Source organism: Calliphora vicina, chromosome 4 (assembly GCF_958450345.1).
Source record: "Calliphora vicina chromosome 4, idCalVici1.1, whole genome shotgun sequence".
Classification (NCBI taxonomy): Eukaryota; Metazoa; Arthropoda; class Insecta; order Diptera; family Calliphoridae; genus Calliphora; species Calliphora vicina.
The window spans coordinates 48,984,610-49,011,207 of NC_088783.1; the positions used below are offsets into that span (position 1 = coordinate 48,984,610).

At 30.6% G+C, this 26,598-nt stretch overlaps 1 protein-coding gene across 1 annotated transcript; it reads right to left on the bottom strand.

The window, feature by feature from the left end:
- Positions 1-24,194: 24,194 nt before the first annotated feature.
- On the bottom strand, positions 24,195-26,289 carry LOC135958109 (membrane metallo-endopeptidase-like 1). The gene has a single exon (XM_065508973.1). It carries the CDS (start codon positions 26,251-26,253, stop codon positions 24,271-24,273), a length of 1,983 nt encoding a protein of 660 aa, XP_065365045.1. The 5' UTR covers positions 26,254-26,289; the 3' UTR covers positions 24,195-24,270.
- Between the last annotated feature and the right edge of the window lie 309 nt (positions 26,290-26,598).

Sequence of the window (26,598 nt, forward strand, 5' to 3'; positions counted from 1 at the left end):
CCAAACTGCCTGGAGCTAAGGACAGGGGATAGATATTGTACTCTTGTTAAAACATAATTGAAGAGCATAAAAAGGTGTCCAAAAATATGGTAGATCTTTCAGCCACGCTTTTTTGTGTATAAGTCTAAAATCAAAACAATTGCTTTTTTTCTTTAATCAAGGTTAGTTTATTATAAAAGGTAAGACAAAATAAAAACCACCATATTTACTAATTACCGTGGCAGTTGGCATTCAAAATAATTGTGATACAAATTTTCGTTTCGTATAATTTTTTTTAAATCGAATATTTTTGACTAAATTTTCTGAGCAAACAAACAAAATAGAAAAGCAACACTGAATTTCATGGACAATAAAAACTCTCTGCCTTTTTATTAAATGCGTGAAAGTCTCTTTAAAAAATTGATGTTTACAATATTTTCAAATTAATATATTTGTCTAACCAGAGCAACCTGACCGCAAAGTTTTGCAAAAAAAAAACATAAACGATGACATCAAAAAATATATGTAATTGTTTAGCAAATGCCAATAGATGTCAAGAAACTTTGTTTTAAAGACTATAGAAAAGGTGGTTAGTAAAGTGACCACTAAACCGCAAAGAGTTAAACGGAGGTGGACTACCTGTTCGAACAAAGTCACAGAAAGCTCTAGAAAAACTTTAATGGAAGGGTTACTGGGAAAGGTTCATAAATTCATCATTATTGATTAGAACTAAAAATAATATTTTTGTAAGTTGTAAAAATAATTTTAATCAAATAAAAAAATCAAAACTGTAAAAAAACAATGTACGTTAAGATTTTTTTGATCTCACTCCTTGTGTATCTGAAACAAGAACAAATTTAAAAAAAAATTGTATTGTGGTTTTAATTTGAGATCACCTCAAAAAAGTGGCTTATGGTCCCCCTTCAACCCTACTTTGTGAACAAGGTTTACATGAACACCCGGCCAGCTAGAATGACGTACATTGTTTAGTCGATTTAGAAAGTGATTCTGAGTAACATTTAATTTCAGATTGTTTCTGTGGATTGCTGATTTATGATTTTAGAGATGATGAAGTAAAAAAGTTAATTATTTTTGTTAATGTCACACACAGTTCAGTATTGCAAAATAATTTACATATTTCAACAATAAAATGTCATCCATTTTATAGTTTTAATAAATTTTATATATCAAACAAATTAGCTACATAGGGAAACAATCTGAAATTAGATATTAGAAAATAGTCTACGAAATATGTTTTAAAAGATTTTGATAAAAAACTAAATTTCCTGGAAATCTGTCAATTTCCAATCAGACCCCATGCAAACCCATTTATTAAAATTTAAACATCTTTTTTTTGAAATTTCGTTTCAAATATATAAACAATTTTTAATTATAGTTTTTTAATCCATATACATACATATGACGCAGACCAATTTTACACCCTTCGGAGCATCAAAAATTCAAAAAGTGCAAAATAAGGGCTACTCTAATAGACATACTTCATATTTGTAGTTAATTCATGTATTCGAAATGCTGGTCTATTAGGAGTGGCTATAATATCATATTAGTATATAAAATATTATATATACATTTATATGTATGTTTAAGCTCGGCTATATGTTGCTATGCATAGCTATATAAATCTGTAGTATGTATGAAAATGTGAAATTTATTTATTGACTTTCATGGTTATTAAAAGTTTGTCCTTTTTTTGGTGTTAGTTTTGTTATAAAACTAAAAAAACTATATGGTGGAAGTATGCAAGTATATGTATGTGGTGGCCATAAAAGTTACTAATAAAGGGAAATTAGTTTTGGCAGCACAAGTTTATGATTTTAGCAATATGTAAGTTATCCAATTATAGTATATGGATAATTTTTGTGGCTAAGATCGTGAATGGTTTTATATGTTTATGTTTATACATAGATATGAGCAGAAATATAAACGCACAAGAGTAAATGTGAATGTTATTTGAAGTATACATTTTTAAATTATGGTCTATGTATTTTAAGCTGAACTCCTAAGGTTATGAAAGCAAAATTGTCACTTACAATTCCAAAGAAAATTTAAGTTTTGAAAAAAGATTGATACATTTGCAAATTGCATACAAAACTAGAATTTCATAGGAAATTTCAATAATAAATATGAAAAGATGAATTCAATGAATCATGTATATTAGATTGTATTTGTTTGTGTATTTTAAAAATAAAAATTTATCAAAATTTTAACTTCAAAACATAACAAGTTTTTACATACAAACAATTCCACAAATCCGGATATTTCTTTAAAGTGATCAAAATCACAAATTAATGCAACTTGCAAATAAATGAGACAATTTGTAAAAACATTTAAGATTCTACGAAATTTTTAAATAAAAAAAAATATATGTAGTGTTTATGTATGATAAATATTTGAATTAAATATTAAGTATACTTCAAATAGTTGCACATTTTGAGAAAAATAAGTTTGTAGTTTTTAAATTTTTCTATTGCGGCCACACAAAGTAGATATATTCTGAGTCATAACCATCTGTATGTTGAAATCAACTTTCAGTAGCCCCCAAATAACTTACACACATGATTCATAAATCAATATATCCACTATAGACCCGGTTCAATTCCTATTAACAATCGAGAAAATCGGCCCACAATATAGATAATTGTCGATGTTTAACATATTTTTTATCTATATCTGGATTTCTAAGTCATTAATATTGGCAATATGGATATCTAATGATAGATATTTCAAAGTCCTTTACAACAATGTATATACCGCCTTAGTAAGTCGGACCTACAGTGAATCAAAATTGGAAAAAATATTTTTTAACCTGAATTTTTTCACCAAAAAAAATTTCATTTTTATAAAATATTTTCCAGTAATAATTTTTAAAAACAAAATGTTTTAAAAAATTTGTTTAATAAAAATGTTATAAAATGTTTTGAAAATTTTTTTTAAAAAAAAATTTTATTAAAATTTTTGTTTTAATTATAATATGGTGAAGTGTATACAAGATTCGTAACAGCCGAATATAGCTCTCTTACTTTTTACGATGAAATTTTAAAAACCGTAATAACAAAAATTGTGGTAGAATACCTTAAAATAACTGCAATTCCACGAGAATCACTACCAGACTGAAAACACAAAAACCCTTGAAACTTTTTTTCAAGATGATTTGAATAGAGGAAAATAATAAAATGTTACTATGTGAAAATATTTAGATCATATTACAACATTTTATTTGCAAAAATAATAGTTATACCCTACACCACCATAGTGGGGAGGGTATAATGCGTTTGTGCAGATGTTTGTAACGCCCAAAAATATTAGTCTAACACCCTCCTTAAAGTATACCGATCGACTTAGAATCACTTTCTGAGTCGATTAAACGATGTCCGTCCGTCCGTCTGGTCGGCTGGCTGGCTGGCTGTCCATGTAAACCTTGTGCGCAGAGTACAGGTCGCAATTTTGAAAATATTTCGATCAAATTTGGTACATATTATTTTTTCGGCTCAAGGACCAAGTCTATTGAAACTGGCTGAAATCGGTCCGTTATTTCACCTAGGCCCCATATAAATGTCCTCCCGAAATTGGACTTTATCGGTCATAAATCTTTAATTTATATATGTATCTCCACAAATTTCGCTCCAAATAAGTTTTATATACACAAAATTCATGTCACCAAATTTTGTTACGATCGGTCCATAAGTAGTCATAGCTCCCATATAGACCCGCTTCCGAAAATCACTTTAACGTGCATAAATCGCTTAAAAATGTTGGTATACTCACAAAATTCAACATAGTAAACTTACATATAGACATAAATCACACGACCTAATTTCATGGTGATCGGTCCATAATTGGTCATAGCCCCCATATAAGGCCCACTTCCGAGAATCCATAGATGGGGGTAGTGCACTAATTTTGCAGTTTGCACTAATACTTAGTGATAGTGCAAAATTAGTGCAATCATTTTGTTCATATTTGGTGATGAGTTGAAAATTAGCAGCCTCACTAAACATTAGTGATAGTGAGTTAAAAAATTTTGCACTCAAAATTAAATTAGTTGATTTAAAAAAATGCAATCATCAGTTTATTGCAACTTTTTTGTATGCACTAATTTGAGTGGAACTTCAAATTGTGCACTAAATTTTTAAGTTCAAAATGGTTTAAGTTTATTCCTGGACACTAATTTAAAACTTAAGACTAATATTTCATTAAAAATAACAAAAAATATTTAAAATTTTTATTTTTCGAATTTGGATTCAACAATTTCATGACTACTCATTTTTGAAAATTTAGTGATAGTATGTTTAATGCAGCCTTTTTTTGATTGCAGGTTAAAATTTTGCACTAATTAATTGTAGTGCAGATTTTTGCACTAAATCTTCGTTTAGTGATAGTTAAAAAATTATCACTATCACTATTTTTTTTAGTGCTAGTTAAGAAATAAGCATTATCACTAAAGCTGACAAAAAATAGTGCAAACTAAATGTTTTGCAATATTAGTGAGTGATAGTGCAATGCTGATTTTAATCAACATTTAGTGCACTACCCCCAACTATGCGAAAGATTTTTATACCCTACACCACCATAGTGGGGAGGGTATTATGCGTTTGTGCAGATGTTTGTAACGCCCAAAAATATTAGTCTAACACCCACCTTAAAGTATACCGATCGACTTAGAATCACTTTCTGAGTCGATTAAACGATGTCCGTCCGTCCGTCCGTCCGTCCGTCCGTCTGGTTGGCTGGCTGGCTGGCTGGCTGGCTGTCCATGTAAACCTTGTGCGCAGAGTACAGGTCGCAATTTTGAAGATATTTCGATCAAATTTGGTACATATTACTTTTTCGGCCCAAGGACCAAGCCTATTGAAACTGGCTGAAATCGGTCCATTATTTCACCTAGCCCCCATACAAATGTCCCCTCGAAATTGGACTTTATCGGTCATAAATGTTTAATTTATCTATGTATCTACACAAATTTTGCTCCAAATAAGTTTTATATATACAAAATTCATGTCACCAAATTTTGTTACGATCGGTCCATAATTAGTCATAGCTCCCATATAGACCCGCTTCCGAAAATCACTTTAACCTGCATAAATCGCTTAAAAATGTTGGTATACACACAAAATTCAACATAGTTAACTTTAATATAGACATAAATCACACGACCTAATTTTATGGTGATCTGTCCATAATTGGTCATAGCTCCCATATAAGGCCCACTTCCGAAAATCACTCAAAAATATAAATTATTGATGTTTTAAAAGAAAAATATTTTTACTCATTTACTTGGTGTAGGGTATTATATGGTCGGGCTTGACCGACCATACTTTCTTACTTGTTTTTATTTAAATATGACTGATTATAAATAGAAAATTTAACATATCTCACGATTCGAATATTTTCGCATATGTACCTCAAAATGAGTTCCGTTTTATGTCACGTGCGATATACCCTTATTTCGCTCAATATTTTGGACAACAATATTTCGAAAGAACTTTTTATTATTTTAAAATAATAAGTACCCACTGAATGGAACATAAAGACCAAATTATTTTTCAGATACTCTTATTTTTGCAAAATCTATTCCAATTTGTAGGCGTGCAAATGTCACGTACGATGATATGGAATTGCCCATATATGACCTTAATGCAAATATCTAGAAAATATGTCCCGATTTTTATTTCTAATCATCTACCTACCTATATATTTATGTCATTATTCTGATTTTTCACGGTTGTCTAGACTAAGTATATCAGAGTTTAGAACAATAAGGTAAACCACGTATGATGTGATGAAACAGGAACATTTAATGGGGTTCGATCGATTTCATATTATATTTATGTTGGTGCAAATATTGAGGAATCGAAAGTTCTGAAAGTACTGGACTTCAATCGAAAGTTCTAACTGAATCTCCAGTAACAGTTACTACATCCTATATAATCATAACCAAATTTTCCTGAGTACTAAATCTAGAAAAAAGCACGAGATGTTACTCACTATCCCTCAATTACCACTGCCATAATTTATAAAAAAAATTTCATTCAGAATGCAAGAATTGTTTTGTCTTATTATTGATTGGTTAAAATATGCTTTTGATTGCTGCAAATAAATTGTGATAATTTCATAACAAAATTTCGAGACGCCTGCAAAATAAACCGCATGTGAGCTCGTTATGTATCCAAATTAACTTATTACCTAAAACATTCAGTATTATTTTCACATTTTTTGTTTTGGCTTTAACATACATAACACAATATAACTGTCTACGACATAGACTCATGCCTGCTTCAAAAAAATTCATTAAATATTTGTTTATTTTTATTTAATGGAAAAAATAATCAAAAATTGCGTTTCCATTACATCTGCTTTGCAATAGATACTAAAAACGAAAAAATTCCACATATACCTGTGCTCTAAAAGGTTATTTTGTTATTTCCTATAAACTTTTTATTAAGAAATAATATTGCAAGAGTAACAACAATTCTTGTCTATTTCATTTTAGAATTCAGGATATTAAATTTTTTACATGAAAAGCTCAGCAGGACGATTAATTTGAAAATAAGAGTTACAAATCATAGACATATATATTCATGTATATGACTTTGAAATGATGTAATGAAAGACATTTGTAATTTTAATTTAATGATATTTTTGTATTGGTGTAACAATGTAATGATGTATTGTCTGTAATACATATAAAGTTGCCGACGTAAATAATCAGGTTTTGGTATATTGTAATTAACTATAGCCATAAAATTCAGGTAATTTTTTTTTTAATTAAGTAAAGATTTCCATTCATTCCTTATGTAAACTATAAGTTTTTAGGTCTTTTACGATTTGTTTATTATATCCTACACCAACATAGTGGGGAGGGTGTTATGCGTTTGTGCAGATGTTTGTAACGCCCAAAAATATTAGTCTAACACCCACCTTAAAGTATACTGATCGACTTAGAATCACTTTCTGAGTCGATTGAATGATGTCCGTTGGGTTGGCTGGCTGGCTGTCCATGTAAACCTTGTGCGAAGAGTACAGGTCGCAATTTTGAAAATATTTCGAACAAATTTGGTACATATTATGTTTTCGACCCAAGGACCAAGGCTACTGAAACTGGCTGAAATCGGTCCATAATTTCACATAGCCCCCATACAAATGTCGTTTCGAAATTGGACTTTATCGGTCATAAATGTTTAATTTATAAATGTATCTCCACAAATTGCGCCCCAAATAAGTTTTATATATACAAAATTCATGTCACCAAATTTTGGTATGATCGGTACATAATTAGTCATAGCTCCCATATAGACCCGCTTCCGAAAATCACTTTAACGTGCATAAATCGCTTAAAAATGTTGGTATACACACAAAATTCAACATATTTAACTTGAATATAGACGTAAATCACACATAATAATTTCATGGTGATCGGTCCATAATTGGTTTTAGCCCCCATATAAGGCCCACTTCCGAAAATAACTCAAAAATATAAATTATTGAAATTTTAAAAGAAAAATGTTTTTGCTCTTTTACTTAGTGTAGGGTATTACATTCTTACTTGTTGTAGTAAATATTTATCTGGACCATGATGGCAAGTATTATCATCCATAGATAGAAAAATGTCATTCAAGGTTAATAAATAGTTATGTCAAAAAATGTCTGTTTAATTTTTTTAGATGTCTTTGTCTCACTTTGTTTTTTTGATGTGTTTGTCAAACAATTGTCAAAGTTTAGCCAAACAGGTGTTATATTGTTTTATTTTAATACCCACCAACAAAAAATATGTTGCTATATTTAAGCATTCCGTTCATTGCATACCCTCAAAAGTATATATGTTCTGGGTCCTAATAGGATTCTCACACGATCTAGGTATGTACATCGAAAGGAGCTAGGTGGCTGAAATTCAAATACACTCTCTTGATAAGTTTTGTTTTGTAATGAAAATGGGCGATACCGATCCATGATTTCACCTAGCTCCCATAAAAATGTCACCCCGGAATACTGTTCGAGCAGTCATAAATGTGTTGATTATGCGGCAATCCTGATAAAACTTTTCACAAAATTGTTCTAAGTACTCTGAAATTATATCCTACAGTATGGCGAAAATCAGACAACACATCGTCCCCATGCAATACTCCCTCTTAAAATGACTTGATCATTCATAAATATCCAACAGCATTTTTTTAACAGAATAGCGACTTTATAATTCTGAAAGGGCATGTTGAGTTGAGTAGGGTAGAAGGGGGATCATATGCCATAGGGCCACCGAGTAATCGATTTTGTTACATTATCAAGTCATGTATTCTTTTATCGATTAATTATCATTTTTTTTGTGCTAACTTCTTTAGTTTTTGTGATGCAAAAAATATATTGGTTGGTGATAGAATGTCAATAGTAGTGAAGAATAAGTGACAATAATTTTTTCGGTCATTTAATTTGAAGTATGAAAAAAAATTATATTAAACCTCAAAACTCCCCCTGGCGCACATTCGCAAGATACAAGGAATCCCTGTGATTTAGAGCAAAATGTTGATAAAATATATATAAAAAAATCTTCTTATTTTACAAATGACAAATCTGCCCCATCCCTATGGCGTATTTACCCCATGGGTGGGGTGGTATCGCCGTTTTTGGTCAGTCTAGAAATATTAAAAAAATATGTATATTAAGATGAGATAGACAATATTGAAATGATCAAAATTAAAGCCAACATATCTAAGTATCCGAAACAATAAAATAATTGAGAATATATATTGTGGTTTTAATTTGAGAACGCCTCAAAAAAAGTGGCGTAAGATCCCTTCTACCCTAAATCATTTTGGTAGAATAATCTTATAGTCCAGCAATGGGCCAAAGTTTTAATTTTTTGAATGACGGAATCATATACTAAATGAAAAAAAAACTGTTATAAGTTAATGTCTGAGAGAATGCTTATTGTCACAGTTATATTGTGGAATTTTATGGGGATTATTTGTGTGGAAGCTCCTAAATTTAGGGATAAATTTTAACCTTTTTTAGAGAACATCCAAAAAATTCCTTCCAAAAAGGACATGTAAGGATTAAAATATTCTACGAATATGTTTGCCGGAAAATAAAACTGTTTATGCTTAATTAGCAAAATTATATGCCTCCTTGGGTTTGACATTTTAAAAAAAAATCGCCAAAAATCCATTTATGATCCGAATGAGCTGAAATTTAAAATATATATAGTCCTTGAGAAGATATACAAAAAACAAAAATTTTAAGGTTTTTTCATATATTCGTTTTTGGAAGAAAACGTAATAAATATGGGCATTTTTTCATGTTTCTAAATATAAATGCGTGTAACTTTTTATGGGGACGAAATAACTTTTAGAAAGTTGTGTAAATTTTTATGGCAATTTTATCTCAAATTTAGTTGATATTTTAAAAAAAATACCATTTGTAGACCCGCCATAACAAAAAAACCCAAAAAAAATCAAGCAAAATAAAAAACAAGTAAGAAAGTATGGTCGGTCAAGCCCGACTATATAATACCCTACACCAAGTAAATGAGTAAAAATATTTTTCTTTTAAAATATCAATAATTTATATTCGTGTGTGATTTTCGGAAGTGGGCCTTATATGGGAGCTATGAACAATTATGGACCGATCACCATAAAATTAGGTCGTGTGATTTATGTCTATATGAAAGTTATTTATGTTGAATTTTGTGTATATGCCAACATTTTTAAGCGATTTATGCACGTTAAAGTGATTTTCGGAAGCGGGTCTATATGGGAGCTATGACTAATTATGGTCCGATCGTAACAAAATTTGGTGACATGAATTTTGTGTATATGAAACTTATTTGGAGCGGAACTTGTAGAGATACATATATAAATTAAAAATTTATGACCGATAAAGTCCAATTTCTGGAGGACATTTGTATGGGGGCTAGGTGAAATAATGGACCGATTTCAGCCAGTTTCAATAGGCTTGGTCCTTGAGTCGAAAAAATAATATGTACCAAATTTCATCGAAATATCTTCAAAATTGCGACACATACTCTGCGCACAAGGTTTACATGGACAGCCAGCCAGCCGACCAGACTGACGGACGGACATCGTTTAATCGACTCAGATTCTATGTCGATCGGTATACTTTAAGGTGGGTGTTAGACTAATATTTTTGGGCGTTACAAACATCTGCACAAACGCATAATACCCTCCCGCCTATGGTGGTGTAGGGTATAAATAAATAAACCGAAATATCTCTTGAACTAAAAGAGATGACTACAAACGTAAGGATTATTTATATTTTAAATTCCAGCTCATTCGGAGCACAAATGGATTTTTGGCGATTTTTGAAAAAAAAATTAAACCCAAGGTGGCGTTTAATTTTGCTTATTATTTAACACTTTGGTGAAACCAACTCCCTCCCCCCCTGAAATTTTCCGGGAAAAATGTTTGTAGAATATTATAATCCTTAAATGTCCCTTTGGAAAAGGGGTTTTTTTGATTTTCTCGAAAAAAAATTACCCCTAGAAAGAGGAGATAGAGGGTTATGATCTTCCACAAAAATGATACCCATAAAATTCCACAATATAACTCTGACAATAAGAGTTCTGTCAGACATTAACTTATAACTTTTTTCATTTAGAATAATGCTCCATTTGATCAAAAAATTAGAAATTTGACCCACTGTAAAAAAAACTCAGATCAGCTGGACTATAAGTTTATTCTACCAAAATGATTTACTCAACATGTCATTTCAGAATTATAGGGTTGCTAATCTTTCTTAATTAAAAAGTCTCAATTTTTTGGACAGTAATGAAATTGGACATAAACAAATTTTAACTTAAATTTTCTACCATGCATAACACTCTTACTTCCTATCTTTTTGTTTCTATGATTTTTCTTTCAAGGTTTGATTTATTTACATGTTTTCTTATTTTGTTTTCTATAGAAATAAATCATGACGGTTTCGCTGTGATTTTCTAGGTAACTTTGACGTCGTATTATATTTTCTTGTTGTTCAAGAGAAATTTAATACTAAGTTTAACAAGGCGTATGATTGACGTGAAACAGGAAAATGCTAAACATCATATTAATGTTTGTGGGGGTTAAATAGATGTAGGTTGTTTAAGATAGAGTTTCAAATTGGTATATATTGAAATTTATGGGGCTTGGAAGAGTTAAGTCAACCCGGAAACATTAAGAAACTACCAAAATGAGTGAGGCGCGTCAATACCTCCTAATGTATTTGATTTTTCCGAAAATAATCAACTTTTGTTGTTGCTGCTAAATAAAGGTTTTCAAAATAGTATTTTATAGTAAACGAAACTTAATTTTAAAGTGGTGTGAAAACTCCATTTTATATGGTATATAAATCATTCTAATTTACATAAAAATATCAGCTGTCGAATATAATCAATTTTAGCATAACCATTAACAAACTTGTCGAAACAAAAGTTAACCTCATTTTCAGTTGTTAAATATCTTTTAAAAATCCTTTTTATTTTTCAAATATTGCTAACAAAATGACAAGATTTCCATACACCCTTATCAAAGTGAAAAAAAACTACATGAAATTGATAAATTCAACAACCTGGTTTTTATACAAAACTTATTTAAAATTTTATTTTGGGTTTCTTTTGCACCTTAAATAGATTTTCTTTAGAAAAATCATTAATCTATCAATCAAATGTATATTTTATTTAAAGATACTTCGTTTATGCTCATCAATGAGGGTTTTTTTATTATTTATTTTCTATACTTTTTTATTTTTAAGTAGAAAAAGTAAGCGAATAAAAGTAACAACAATAAAAAAAGAATATTTAATACTGTCTGAAAAGTTGTGCTTTAAAAAAAAAAGTTAAGAAAAAAAAAGTAAAGATCAACATCAATGACAATTGAATGTTGAATGAGGATTTAATAGATTAAAAATTCATATTGAGTTTGTTGATTGTTTGTAGAAAATTTAAACAAAAAAATTTAATTTTAAAACTGAATAATATTGATTTAAGAAAATAAGAATTTAAGTTGGTAAGGAAATTGAAACAATAAGCAGTGAAACATATTAACTAAAGTTATTGAAATAAGTATGAGTGATATTTAATTATTACTCATACGCCACCTGTTGGAATAATAGCAAAAGTATTTGAAAGATATAACCCATTAATGCCTGACCCCAGAATCCGTCGTGTGATTTTGATGAAATTTTATACAGACAGTACTTAAGGCATTTGTATTGCCGTGAATAGTTTTAATTTGTTTTATCTGCCATACCTGAGCTTGCAGGGTATGGGTATTTTTCTACCCACTTAGGCATATATGGGTTCTAAAATGTATGCTTTTTTTAATTAGCTACTTAGAAAAAGGAAGCCCTTAACGCATTTTATTCGATGTTTTGATGATTACGTTGTAGATTTATCAATACCTAGCCACTGGCGCAGATCCAGAGGGGGGTAATAGGAATTCCCCCTCACCCCAAAGTCGAAAATTGTTCAATTAAAAAAGGAAAAAGAGTAAGAGAGAGATCTAATTACTTGGTTATTTTGTTTGCTCATAGAGGACATCTAAGACTACTAGACACAGGGAGGGCATGGGGGACTTCCATTCCCCCCGTTTTTTAGAGCCGTTTATTTTCGAATTTTGTGATTTTGTCAAATTGCTCAACTTTGGCCCACTAGTTCCACACCAAGAAATAACCTAATATTACCGACAAAATTATTTTAAGTAGTTCGGTTCTTATTTTATCTATTCCGGAAAAAAGATTTTTGATATCGCTCTCCTAGAATTTTCTAGAATTTTTCTAAAATTGCTCTATTTTTGGATATTTTTCTACCCATTCGGCGTTAATGGGTTAATGAAAGACCGTTTTGAAAAAATAAGTTTTGCTCGGATATTTTGGAACCAAAATAGATTTTTAGTCAGACATATTCCAAGCTAGTGCTTACTTAGATTATATCTGACCAAACCTTTTTGAAACTTTTCTTTTATATAAATATAATAAAAAAATATGTAACTTTTTTAGATGTAAATTCTACCCACAACGTATAACATTTCTTTATTAAACATAAAAACTATGACACATTTAATATTTCCACCTTTTTGCTAAAACATACACATGTTTAATAAATGACATAAAAATTCAACAAGTTAAACAAAAAACTAAAACATGAATTCAGATTGTAAAAATTTTTAATAAAAAAATACAATAAAATTTATATTTTGCAATAAAATTGTAACAAAGGAACAAACAAAACAAGTTGACATGTTATTCGTGGTAGAAATGCACAAAACTATTATAAAATGAGTGTCAGTAAAACAATGTGGGCAGTAAATTGAATTTTAATAAAAAGCTTTATTTTTCATTGTGTGTTAAAGGATAATAGAAATGAATGTAGAATGGATATAAATAGCAGGAAAATATTAATTAAAATATGCCTATCAAAAGGCCCTATTTTTCAGTTACAAGACTTTTATAACAAGATCTCCCATCTGTATGTTTAAGGCAAGATAGGGCCTAGAGGAAAGCACTTAACTGGATTGAATTTTCTGCAAAATATTCACTGCACAAAATTGGTGCAACCGAAACAAAACAACTTTTAGAAAAAAATCAAAGGCCAACGTTTAAAACCAATTAAAACCTGATAAGACCTAAGCGATGAGACCTAGAGAATGCACTCCCATGTATCTTATTACTTCATGAGTCAAATTTGTTAAAAGAAAATAATTTTGTTTAAATTTTTGTCAATGATATTTCTTTATTATACGATTTTAATTGTAATTATTCTAAGTGCCGCCATTTACCGAAGCCTTGACAAGGCCTTTTACATACTTAATAATCAAGTGCGTTCATGTTATTAAAACTTCTGAATAACAATTATATTGTTATAATTAATTTTATGTAACTTATTGTTTGGTTCATTTGTATTTTATTGAAAACAAAAGTTACAAAACAATTAAATGAATTCGTGTATACACGTATCTAGCTATTATATAAACATGACAAATTAAAATGCCCTCCACCTTAAAACTAAAACTACACAAAACAAACTAAAAATGTTAAAGCTTTATTACTGATTTTCAATACCAAACAAATATGCTGGAATAAAAAAGCGTTTAATTTGGCAGACAGATGGGTAAACTACATCGGCGTACAATATATTATGGTCCAGATAAATACTTTTAAGTATTAAACAACAAACGACCAGCATATTCACAATGCATGGAGAATAGGTTTCTCTAGTTGAAAAATATTTGGAATCATTCAATTTACCAATTTTTGAACAATCGATTTTTCTAATTTATCAGAAATTTATTCTTAGGTGGATGTTAGACTACTAACATCCACAAGCATAAACTCATTATACCCTCCTCACTATGGTGTGGTCAAAACTATATATAAGTTGATTTATTGTTTGGTAAATTTTTCTAAATTTTGACAAAGGATATCGTAATTGAATTGTTCGACTTCTGTCCTACTAAAAAAGTTGATTTCAAGTTCTGAACTTTTTTCAACATTCTAAAAGAGCAAAGATATTGAAGGCTTTTTTATTTATTTTATTTACACTTAAGCGAGAAACCATATCAAAACGGATAAAAAGCTGCTATTTTCAGATTTGACATCTTCGATTTTATTGAAATTTACCACATGGTTCCAAAGGTTTCCTCATATCGCGATTTAAAAATTGAAAAATTTGTTAAAATTGTCTAAAATTATATACACATAATTGTCCATAACATTGAAACTACTCAAAGTCCATTTTTTGATTCCATTTTAAAGGCAAAGGTATTAATTATCCTTAACCCATTTAGCTCCGAGATAAAATTTTTATTTATTTAAAAAAAAAAACTTTTTTAGGGTAATATATGGTCAGAAAAGCCAGTTCAAAATTTCGAACAGTTAAGTTTACACACATGTTATGTCCAGAATTTGCACGTAAATCATGGTTTTTATGGTTCATGAAACAGTTACATACACTGAATCAATTAAGTCTCCGTACAGACATACTCATAATATAAACTAGCAATTTATGGTCACTTTTCAATACATATTTAAAACTTTTTTTAATTCATTTTATAAAAAATCTTATAAACTAGAAATCAATATAAAAAAAATACAAACGTTTTCCTTAAAAACATAAAAATTTACATAAATTCAATAATTGTACGAAAAGTATCACCAAAAAAGTCTTCATACAGTTAACCGTTTTAAGGCTAGGAATCCCAATATTAAACTACATTTAATATGTGGTAGGTCCTCCTTTCTAAGCAATTGCTTCATTTTAATGGCTGTGCATGGAATGGACCAGCTTTTTTGTTGTCAGGGAATCCAAAAATAAGCAAATTTTAATGGATAGAAAGAAAATTATTATTAACTTGGAAAATGAAGGAAAAAATCTAACCGAAATCAAGGATATTGTAAAAATACCACGCTCTTCCATTCAGTACGTTATTCAACAGTTCAAAAAAAACCGGAACAATGGCAAATAAACAAAGAACTGACCATCCAAGAAAAATAGACCACCACTTAGAGAGAAGAATTGTACGATTTGTAGAAGGTAATCCAAAAATTAACGCATGTTTAATCTTATTTTTGTTGAAAACACTATGGATAAATATGCATACTTTAATATATTAAAAGTAAACTTAAAACAAAGTTCTGGAAAATTACGCTTGGGACGTTTGTATTGCTTCTAATAAGACAACGATCCTAATCACACCTCTAGATTAGTAAAGGAATATCTTATTTATAATGTTCTTAAACACTTAAATCGAACAGCTCTGTCACCTGATCTCAACCCGATTGAGCATCTATGGGATCACTTGGAAAGAAAGGTTCGGCAGCACAATATAAGGAGAAAAGCTCAGCTAAAAGCCGTTATAATGGAAGAGTGGTATAAAATAGATTCTATGACAACAACAAAGCTGGTCCATTCCATACACAGCCAATAATGCTGCAATTGCTCAGAAAGGAGGACCTACCACATATTAAATTCAATTAAAATTAATATTGGGATTCCTTGCCTTAAAATGGTTAACTGTACGGAGACTTTTTTGGTGATACTTTTCGTACAATTATTGAATTTATGTAAATTTGTATGTTTTTAATGAAAATGATGAACGATTTTTTATAAAATGAATTAATAAAAGGTTTAAATATGTATTGAAAAGTGACCATAAATATCTAGTTTATATAATGAGTATGTCTGTACGGAGACTTAATTGATTCAGTGTATGTTGGCAATAATTCCTCGTGTTTATTATTTTAATTTTCTTTTTATTACTATTTTTAAAAATTAATTTAAAAAATTTATATTTTTAGACACATTTTTTAATTTAATATAATTGCAGAAATTTCCCCCTAGCAACTAGAGGGAGGGGATGGTCACGTCGGGATAAGGTTTTTTATTAGCTAAAGGATGAGACTTAACATTCATATACAAATTTTTCAGAAATTCCACCTTTTTCACATACAAAATTTTTTTGGAAAAATTTAATTTTTACCGTTCGAAAAATCGAACAGCGGAGCGAAATGGGTTAAAATGGTGTGAATAATACAGTTTACTTCCAAAAAATAAAGGTCAATATTCGGAGTATATATTTCAATGTAAAAAATATCAAAGATCGCAATGTTAAAATTTCAGAAAGAACATGGAATGAGGACACCTAAACTCTCTACTATATTCGTGCAAAAATATTATGATGAAGACTCGATTAGTTCAGGAGTTAAAAAGAAAATTGTTAATAAGTACGTTTTTTCATATAAATTCATATAAAAATTTTAGCAAATAGAAAACAGAAAACAGTTGAATCATTTTCAATTTATAAGATAAAAAACAGGTGTTGCACTGTGGTTCCAAATCAAAATCTAGGTGGACAAAATTATTTGGCCATCTTTTTATATAGAATTGGTATCTTCGATTCCAAAAAAAATCTTTAAAAGATCAATATAAACTTTTTTTCAAGTTACAGTAGGGTCTAGATATACATATAAAAAACATTAATAAAAAAAAATACGTTTTCATGTCTTTCTGAAACTAAATTTTTAAAAAGATCTGTATTTACTATATTTCAAGTCAACAAATCAATAATAAATAAAGAAATATTTCTAAAAATTCCATTCCGTAAAAATTAAAAAAAAGTATTTCGACGGGTGCTGGCGGCTACAAGTTTTTACAAAGACATTCCCCAGAAGTTTCTTTAAATGATGTATATAGTCATTGGACGGGCTTCGACGGTCTTTTTTTTTTGGCAAGCTATATTTCTTAGAAAAAACATATCAGTATATTTGAGAACCAAGTTTAAAGGACTATAACAGGAAAATGGAGAGGCCCATAAATATAAGATATACATTTAATAAAAGCCTATATCAATGTTTATCTATGTTTTGAAGTATGAATTTCTATATGGTAAAACCATTGATATATATCTAATTTTGTAAAGCAGTAAAATATTAAAAAAAATTAACGAAAATATGATTCAAAATTTATTGCACTTCTGGCGCTTTTGTCGAGAAAACGAAATGTCCAATTGAAAAAGCCATTTGTATTGGAGGAGAGCAGATTGTCAGCTTCCGAATAAACTTAGTTTTTCCAAATTCTGAAAATACCGATTTTCATAATTTTGTCCACCTAGATTTTGATTTGGAACCACAGTATGTTGGTGGCATTAGATACAGGTGTTAATGCATGTTTAGAGTCGTCCGTTTTGTGGAAACACGTCAAGAAACTCAAACTCACTACGAAGATGTGTGTCTAGCTGCAGAACGGCCAATCTAGATATGTTTTTTCAAGCTATTACTGTTATATTAAATTTCTTGTCACTTTCTGCCAGTTTACCGAATCGAACCCATCCACAAGGTGTCTTCAAACATTGCACAAAATAACAAAAATCATGATTGATTGAGCGATCGACCAGTCGATAGTGTGCCTGACTAACAATATGAGGGCTCTGGGTGTATCTGCACCGATCGACTTAGAATCACTGGCTGGTCGGCTGGCTGGCAGTCAATGTAAACTTTGTGCACAGAGTACAGGTAGCAATTTTGAAGAAATCTCGATACATATAATTATTTCGACCTAAGGACGGAGCCTATTGAAACTGGCAACAATCGGTCCATTATTTCACCTAGCCCCCATACAAATGTCCTCCAGAAATTGGACTTGAGCAGTCAAAAATATTTAATTTATATAAGTATCTACACAAATTTTGCTCCAAATAAATTTTATATATACGAAATTCATGTCACCAAATTGTATTATGCTCGGTCCATAATTAGTCATAGCTCCCATATAGACCCGTTTCCGAAAATCAATTAAACGTGCATAAATATCCTAAAGATGTTCGTATAAACATAAAATTCAACATAAATAACTTTAATATAGACACGAATCACACGATCTAATTTCATTGTGATCGGTACATAATTGGTCATAGCTCCCATATAATGCCCACTTCCGAAAATATCTTTAAGAGTAAAATTCGACACAAATAACTTTTATATAGACATAAATAACACTACCATATTTCATGTCGATCGGTCCATAATAAGTCATAGCTCCCATCATAGCACTCTTCCGAAATTCATTCACGAAAATAAATTATTTAAATTTTAAAAGAAAAATAATTTTACTCATTTACTTAGTGTAGGGTATTATAAGTAAGAAAGTATGGTCGGTCAAGCCCGACCATACTTTCTTACTTGTTGGTTCTTATTTTTACACTTTATATAAGTTAAACAAATTAAAAAATATCCTTTCATAGTTTTACTATTAACCGGGTTTGCTACTCTTTCATTGTGGCTAACAATTACTTATATCTTATACCTGCTCATATCTAAGTTTACAATATATACTCTAATCGCATGATTGTAATTGTCTTCTTCAGATACGACTATCAGGAATACTCGAACATGATTGAATGCCACTATAAATTTTCCTAAACTCCACAGATGCATTACAGTATTAGTTATTTGATAAATGTTGCCTAGTAAAAAGGTCAACTCTTACTAACAGGTTTCATTAAACTAAATTTTCAGCAATCCCATTTATTTAGCTTGTAGTATACGCTCGGTTTGTGAGTGAGTACTTTATATTTCTACTTTAAATTAAGTAAATTGCTATGGAACTAATATTAACACTAGTATGGCATTGGTAGCACAAATTGCCCGATTACTAACAAATTATAATTACATACACGCACTCACTCACAGTCATAACATTTACACTTGTTCACGCATATAACTGTATAATGTTTAAACAAATGTAAAAAGGACATGAATGATAAAAATTACACATACAAGTGTAAGCCAACACTACACAATTACTTGAAATGGGCTTTCTCTTAGGCGTAAATAATATCCAGGCTTTTCGTTCACAGGCCTTAATACAGTTATTTGTAGATTAAACAAAATGTTTGAGTCTGCTTGGCTTCAGAAGCCCCAATCTTAATCTCTCAGATATTTAATATATTTTTATGTGACACTTGCTATAAATAAAAGGTATTCCATTCGGGACTTCCGAACTTTATAGCGGCCATATTGTTGAATCTACATTTGTGGAATTGGCTGTCTACTACTCAATTTGTTAAAATCACCATGGACTTTTATAGCATTCAAAAATACCTGTAATTGATAAAATTGTTTTATTAAAATGGATGGTCTGCTCTTTTCTTTCTTTGTCAAAATGTCGACTTCAGCGCTGAGGCCCATCTCTGGATGAATGGGTAGATCAACAAACAAAATTGTCGATTTGGGACATTATCAACCCCCAAGAGATCGAAAAACATCCAATTCATCCCGAAAAAGTCACTGTTTGCTGTGGATTGTAATGGCGGCATCATCGGTCCATATTCCCTATGAACGGCGTTGGCCAGGCCATCACCATTAACGATGAGCGCTATAGATTGGTGATTACCAACACAAATGCAAGTTATGAACATCAACGATATGTGGTTTTAAAATGACGGCGCTACGTGCCATACAGGTCGTGCCTCATTAGACCCCCCTAAACTTTTTCTTAAATCGCAGGTCTATGGAAATAAGATACAAACCACAACGGCCCTCAAAGCCTACATAACCTATACCATCGGTCAATTTGAGCCTGATTTATGTGCCAGAGTCACGGAAAATTGGACATGTCGGATGCGTGCCACCCAGCAAAGCCGCGGCGGACATTTGCACGATGTTATATTCTATTCATAATGGCATCGATAGATCTTTCAAATGGATAAAAAAAACTTCGAAGATATCTTACACACACTTTATTTTAGTTAAATTTAATGATAGAAACGCTCAGTGAAAGACCCTTTATATACAAAAATATGAACAAGTACTCAAGGTCTGTTCAGAAATGACTTTTCGGAAGGCTCTTTAATCTCCAATTATCCCGCTTAACTACACGTCTATGTATTAGTATAACTAGTGTCATTTGTATGAACGTAAGTGTACATATTCATTCATTAGGGTACATTAACAGAGTACAGCAACTACTGCAACATTTGCTGTACTCTGCTACAGTTGTTATATAATAAATATTATTTATTCTCTAACGCTCATTTAACAAGTGCAATCAATTTGCTGTGTTAGTTGGAAGCATTTGGTGTACCTGTATTCAACCGTAACAATTCAACTCACTAATTGACGTTACCAATATTATAAATGTGTGTATGTCTGTCTTTATGTGGGGATGTGTTCAGATATGATAGTATATTAGGGTGGCTTTTATACTTCCAAGGGCAAACATATTTCGCCGTCATCTAATTTGAACAAAATTTGTGAAAGATGTTAGAGTTACATATTTTATAAGATATTTCTGGAGTTGGGTTAAAGTTAAAACTAGTTTTTTGTGTTTTTCGTAAATGTTTATTTTAAGTCAAACTCCTTAACTCTCGCCCAATGTTTGCTAAACTTAGTACAGTGGTATTAATCTTAGAGACTTTCACAATAATTGTTCTTCAAATATTCGAAAATAATAATAATAAAATCATAAGAGAGATATTAGGACAAAGTTTGAAAAATTCTCAAAATATTTAGAAAAAACTATTTACAATGTATGGGAGCTGACTCACCCCCAGTTTCGATCCCTCCCATTTTTCGTTGAACTTCATGCAGTGATAAGTAATTGATTCATATGAAGTTTGAAGACTTTCTAAAATTATAGTACCCCAGATATTCAAAAATAACTATTTACTTTGTATGATAGGTGCAACGCCCACTAATACAATTCCACCCATTTTCGGCCAAACTCCTTATAGTGATAAGAAATTACTGTGTTCAAAGTATAAATAATTGTGCAATTATAGTTCTTCAGATATAATAAGTAAACAATTTACATTGTATGGGTTGTGCCACGCCCGCTCTTCGGACAATGCTTGAAAACTTTCACAATTATAGTTCTCCAGATATTTGAAAATAACTATTTACTTTATGTGGGTGCTGTCACACCCTCTGTGCATTCAGTGATAATTTCGGTTAAACTTCATGCAGTGATAATAAATGGATTTGCTGGAATAAAACAGATTCATTGATGTGAAAATATTTTGGAAATTAATTAATTTTTCGATAATATTGCTACTTTAAACTATAACTCGAAATTAAAATTTTGTTCAAAATTTTGTTTTTAGTTGGCGGAGAATAATTAGACTCTGGCAGCACCGAAAATCGAAAGGGCCACACTAGTTTATTTATTTCATTATATTGTTACGTTTTAACCTTTTCAAAACGTTAGTTTATTTCCTTTAAATAAACCGGATACTTTTGATTGCAAATAAAAGCCGTTTAGTAGTTTAAAAATTGTAACAACTCTTTATTTATTCAAAATGTACAACAACCACAGAATTAAACGTTTATATGAAGACGATTCTGTTGCCGACAGCACAGCTACACGACCACACGATTGCTTTTGCCGCTGTAGCCGAATTAAACAAATTTCTATTTCTGTCAACTACAAAGCAGAAATAGTGTTGCTATAATAAAAAATAATAAAAAATGTAAATCAAATGAGTGCTTAAAAAAAATATATTTTTTTTACTTAATTAAGAGAAGTTTTATATAACCATATTGATGTAAATTAATAACAGGTACATAATTAATTATAACCATATATATATGTTTACTCAAAATAATTGTTTAAATCTTAATTACTTTGGAATTTTGTACGGTTATTTTTTATTAAAGTGGCACCACTGAATTATAAATCAGCTGTTTACTTTGTAGCTGTCGTCTTTAAAATAATTCAGTAGCTGCCACACGACTACAACTCCAGCCAGCAGAATTTGTGTTCATGTAGTCGTGTAGCCTGCTGTCTTCAATGTGTTCAATGCATCAATGTTTTTTATACACGTTTATAAATTCTCAGAAATACAGACACAATTTATAATGTACACGAATTTACTTGAAAAACACAACACACTTTAAGGCACTCTGTTGATGTTTATTCGAAAAGCGTCTCTGATAAACTCACTAACGACCGCAACCTCTGCCACTATTTTTAACACTGCCATCTGCACTCTAGATTGCTCTTTAACTGTCAAAGTTTGAATATTCTAGATCTTACTAATACATACGCCATCTGTGGTGTACTTTCTGCAATGTTGAATATTCGAATTCAAACAGCGTTGCCAACTTACGATCAATGGTCAACTGGAAGCTTTTATTTAATAATGCCCACAGATATGTTACAGTTTGCTATTACAGCACTGTTATTTAAAAGCATTATGCTACTTTTAAATCAGCCCTTAAAATGAATTCAAGTACAATTTCGTAACAATATTAAACTCTTTGCCTGTCATTATGAATAGTCAAAACAGACATTTGAATGTATAAATTCAACTAAATAAATGATAAGATTGAATTTTTAAACCACTATTTTGATATGTTTATAATTCTGATATTTACGTGCCACAATTTTTAATAACTATTACTTACAGTCTGAATTATGTAGAAGCTGTGTAGAGAAAGCTGATATTATAATACTAATTTATTAAAAATCTGCATGATATTTGATTTCACAACAATATAAAAATGCACACCAGAAAAATTGTCATGTTTTACCATCTAAAAAAATGATAAATCTTTTAAAGCTCTGTTTATCTTTAAGAATTGAAACGTTTTTTGCCACACGTAGCTTAATTTGGGTAAATATGAGAATTTGCAAAAATCTGTAATCAATTGCAGTAGACACATTCAACTAATATGTATAAAAAATCAGTTTCAATATAAATTGCCAGACTCAATGTTATTATAATTGTATTTCTTCATAGTTGTTATTTATGTGAACCAATATATGTATATGCCTACTTTCCAACTCTTTCATGTGTTGCCTGAAAAATAACTATTATTGACTTATTTCATTTATTGTCAACTTGTCTCAATGACTTCAGCATTTATGTAAATGTCTCGTTAATTTATGAAAGGACTCATATTGTGTCTTATAGATATCATGAAAACGTGTAAAACATTGATAGTAAATGGAAATAAATTGACAGACATATTCCATTATGTTTCTGTCAAGTTTTTATTATATGATAAATGAAAAAAAAGTACTTAGTGATTGATTGCTAAATTAAATAAAATTGCACTTTATTTAATGAAAAGAAAAATATTCAATGAATTATTGCATTTTACAGCAGCAAGTAAATGCTGTGTATCAATTGCTTTAAAGGTACTAGTCACTTGACATATCACTTATCGATCAATGAATTGTAAGTAATTTTTATTTTTTGTCAATTTCTGAAACGACTGCACAGTTTAAAAAAACTGGCAATCATTCTTAAAGTTAATTTCAGTTTTTTAGTTTATTTTTCAAATTGTTGCAATTTTTTTGGAAACTCGAAACTTCAAATAAAATATGCAACCTCTAATAGTTATTCGATTTATCTCAAATTTTGAGGGTTTGGATTTAAGAACAATTTGAAACCTTTTGAAAATCGAAAATGTTCGAAATAGGGGCCATTGAAATATGTACTTTGGATTATATCATATTCATAAATTAAAACACAAAACTTGCTAAATAAGTAGCATAATAATACCTTTCGAGTCGCTTAGTATTACAAAGCAAAAAACAATCATGTTTCATGTTAAAAACTATCAAAGTTTTTCACTAAAGAATTAACATACGTAAATTATTTTTTTTATTAAAGTCTATAACTGATAAGAGATTCTAATTAACTACATACATTTACATTACATTTATTATTTACAACAATGAGGTAAACAGTTTATATATTTAAGATCACGACAAACAAAGCAATAAATTAAACAAATTTATTATTTTTTTTTAAATTCTGCTAATAGCACTTTTTGTACAGCTTCAAATTACCGCCACAAATGACAGGCATCATGAGGGTATAGCCGATGATGTCTGCCACAGCCAAATGCCTTTGCAAATTCAGGAAAATGTGTGAGAGCATCGGTAACTCGCTCACGATCAGAGCCATGATCGGACATTGAAGAAAATTCTTCGGGCGTATTATCGCCACAAAAGAACTGAGCAAAATTCAAAAAGAAAACTTTACTTAGGGATATTTCAGCGCCATAAATACGACGTGTTTTATTTAAGGCATCAGGATTGGCATCAAAAAATGCCTGATAGGCATAACGTAAGCCACTGACATCGGCAATTTTCTCACTTATAACTATGGGATTAAGTTCCAGCAGACAATTGAAACTGGCATTGAATAAAGGATTCTCTTCGAATTGCATTAAGCTCATGCTACCATTGGCATCAGTTAATAAACCACTGTCATCAAAGCCATGGAACATTTCATGGGCCAGCAGGAAGCCCAAAGAACTATACCTATAGATGTCATCCAGATCGGGACTATAGATGGGCGGCTGCAGCAGGGTTAAAGGAACAAACACATGATTAGCATTCTGCACAAAAAACGGAGATGAGCTGGAGCCAGTTTCACCATTTTCCAAGTAGGTAAAATCTAAAATGGTTGTTTTGCTACTTAAGAGAGCGCGGCGTATATGAAAGTTAAAACGTAGCACTTTCAAATGATTTTCATAAAATTTCTCTGCATCTAAATTCAATGGCTGATAGAATTTCTCTAGCGTGGCTATAGTATTGGTGCGCGGTATATTGTTTAGTCTCAGCTTCATGTTATTTATTTTATCTTGCAGATACTTTATGACAGTGGCATTAAAACCATGATTATTTTTGATGACCGTATTGTTGAAATGTTTGCGCACATTATTAAACATTTCATAGATGGCTGTATATTCCTGAGCCAGCTCGGGATGATGCTGCTCATACAGCCAGTGCATGGCAGTGGGCATTAAACTTCTAGTACTGGCCAAACAATCTTCAGCCACGAAATTGGCGGGACCATCCTGATGCAGATGCCACAAGAATCTTACTTCCAAGTACTTACATATAAAACGTTGACTATATTGTTTTAATAGCTCATCCAAAGCCTGCATGTAGGGTGTATTTTGTATGTAAAATTTCATTTGGGGATTTAATTCCGTTTTATTGAGTATGATTTTCACATAATCCTTGAGCCAATCGAAAGGTAAATCCTTGGCATAAATCAAACGCTCCGTTATATACTCCTGTTCATTCTCAACTTCAACATCTGCAATGTCATCTAGCTGTTTCAGTTTTTGCTCAAACTCCTCAATTTCTTGCCATAAATTATCCAAATCATCAGTAGACATTGGAGCTGGTACGGAATTCATTAGAACATCTAAATTAGCTTTGGACATGGGTTTAAAACCACCATCCGTTACTGGTTTATCTAAATCTATAACGAATGATTTCACATCATTTATTTCGGACATAAAAATTTGCTGTATGAAGACATCATTTAAGCCGTAGGTACGCATTTTAGCCAACGTTTCAACCCAATTGAATTGAGCATTTTTCTTAGGCGGTGTCCATAATGTAGGCCATTTGAATTGATCATTGGCTTTCAGCCACACCAAGTACTTAACGGCTTCATATTTACTTAAACCCTCACAAGATTTATAATACTTATAAGCCTCTTGTATAAATTTAGGTTTGTTGTGAGTGTTGAAGCGTTTAAAAACACCCGACATTTCCTTATTGACATTATAGTCCAACATGGTAATGGGTTCATAGTATTTCACGCCCGCCTCCAAAAACACCTCATCCCAACTGCCACAGGCATATTGATAGAAATCATCACATGGATTCACCTTTAAATCCATAGAGCCCTCAATAATTTTCTTTTGTTTGCGATTTGTCTGGCGACTGTTGTAAGTGCTGGCTCCCTCACTGGGCCATAACTGCAGTAGGATTAGTATTTCCAAAAACACTTGTATAAATTTCATATTTATTTGGAATTTTTCTAAAATTATTTTTGTTTTAATTATTTTTTTTTTAAATTAAATTGCAAACAACTTCTTTATTGTGAGGCTTATTAACGACTGCTAATTGTTTTGCTTAGCAGAAGGCCTTTGCTATATTCAAATTAAAAATTTTATAGATTTACAAAATATTGGTTTGCAAAACAGAAAAAAAAACATCTCGCTTTCTTATCAGCTTAATTTTGTGTAAATTAGTTCCTCACTGTATGTTTAATTATGCCAATATGATGTGTTTTCCTACAAAAAATTTGGTTTCTCTATATAGATTTTTTTGTTTTGTTTTAATTAATCGATAAGCTGGATTTTTTA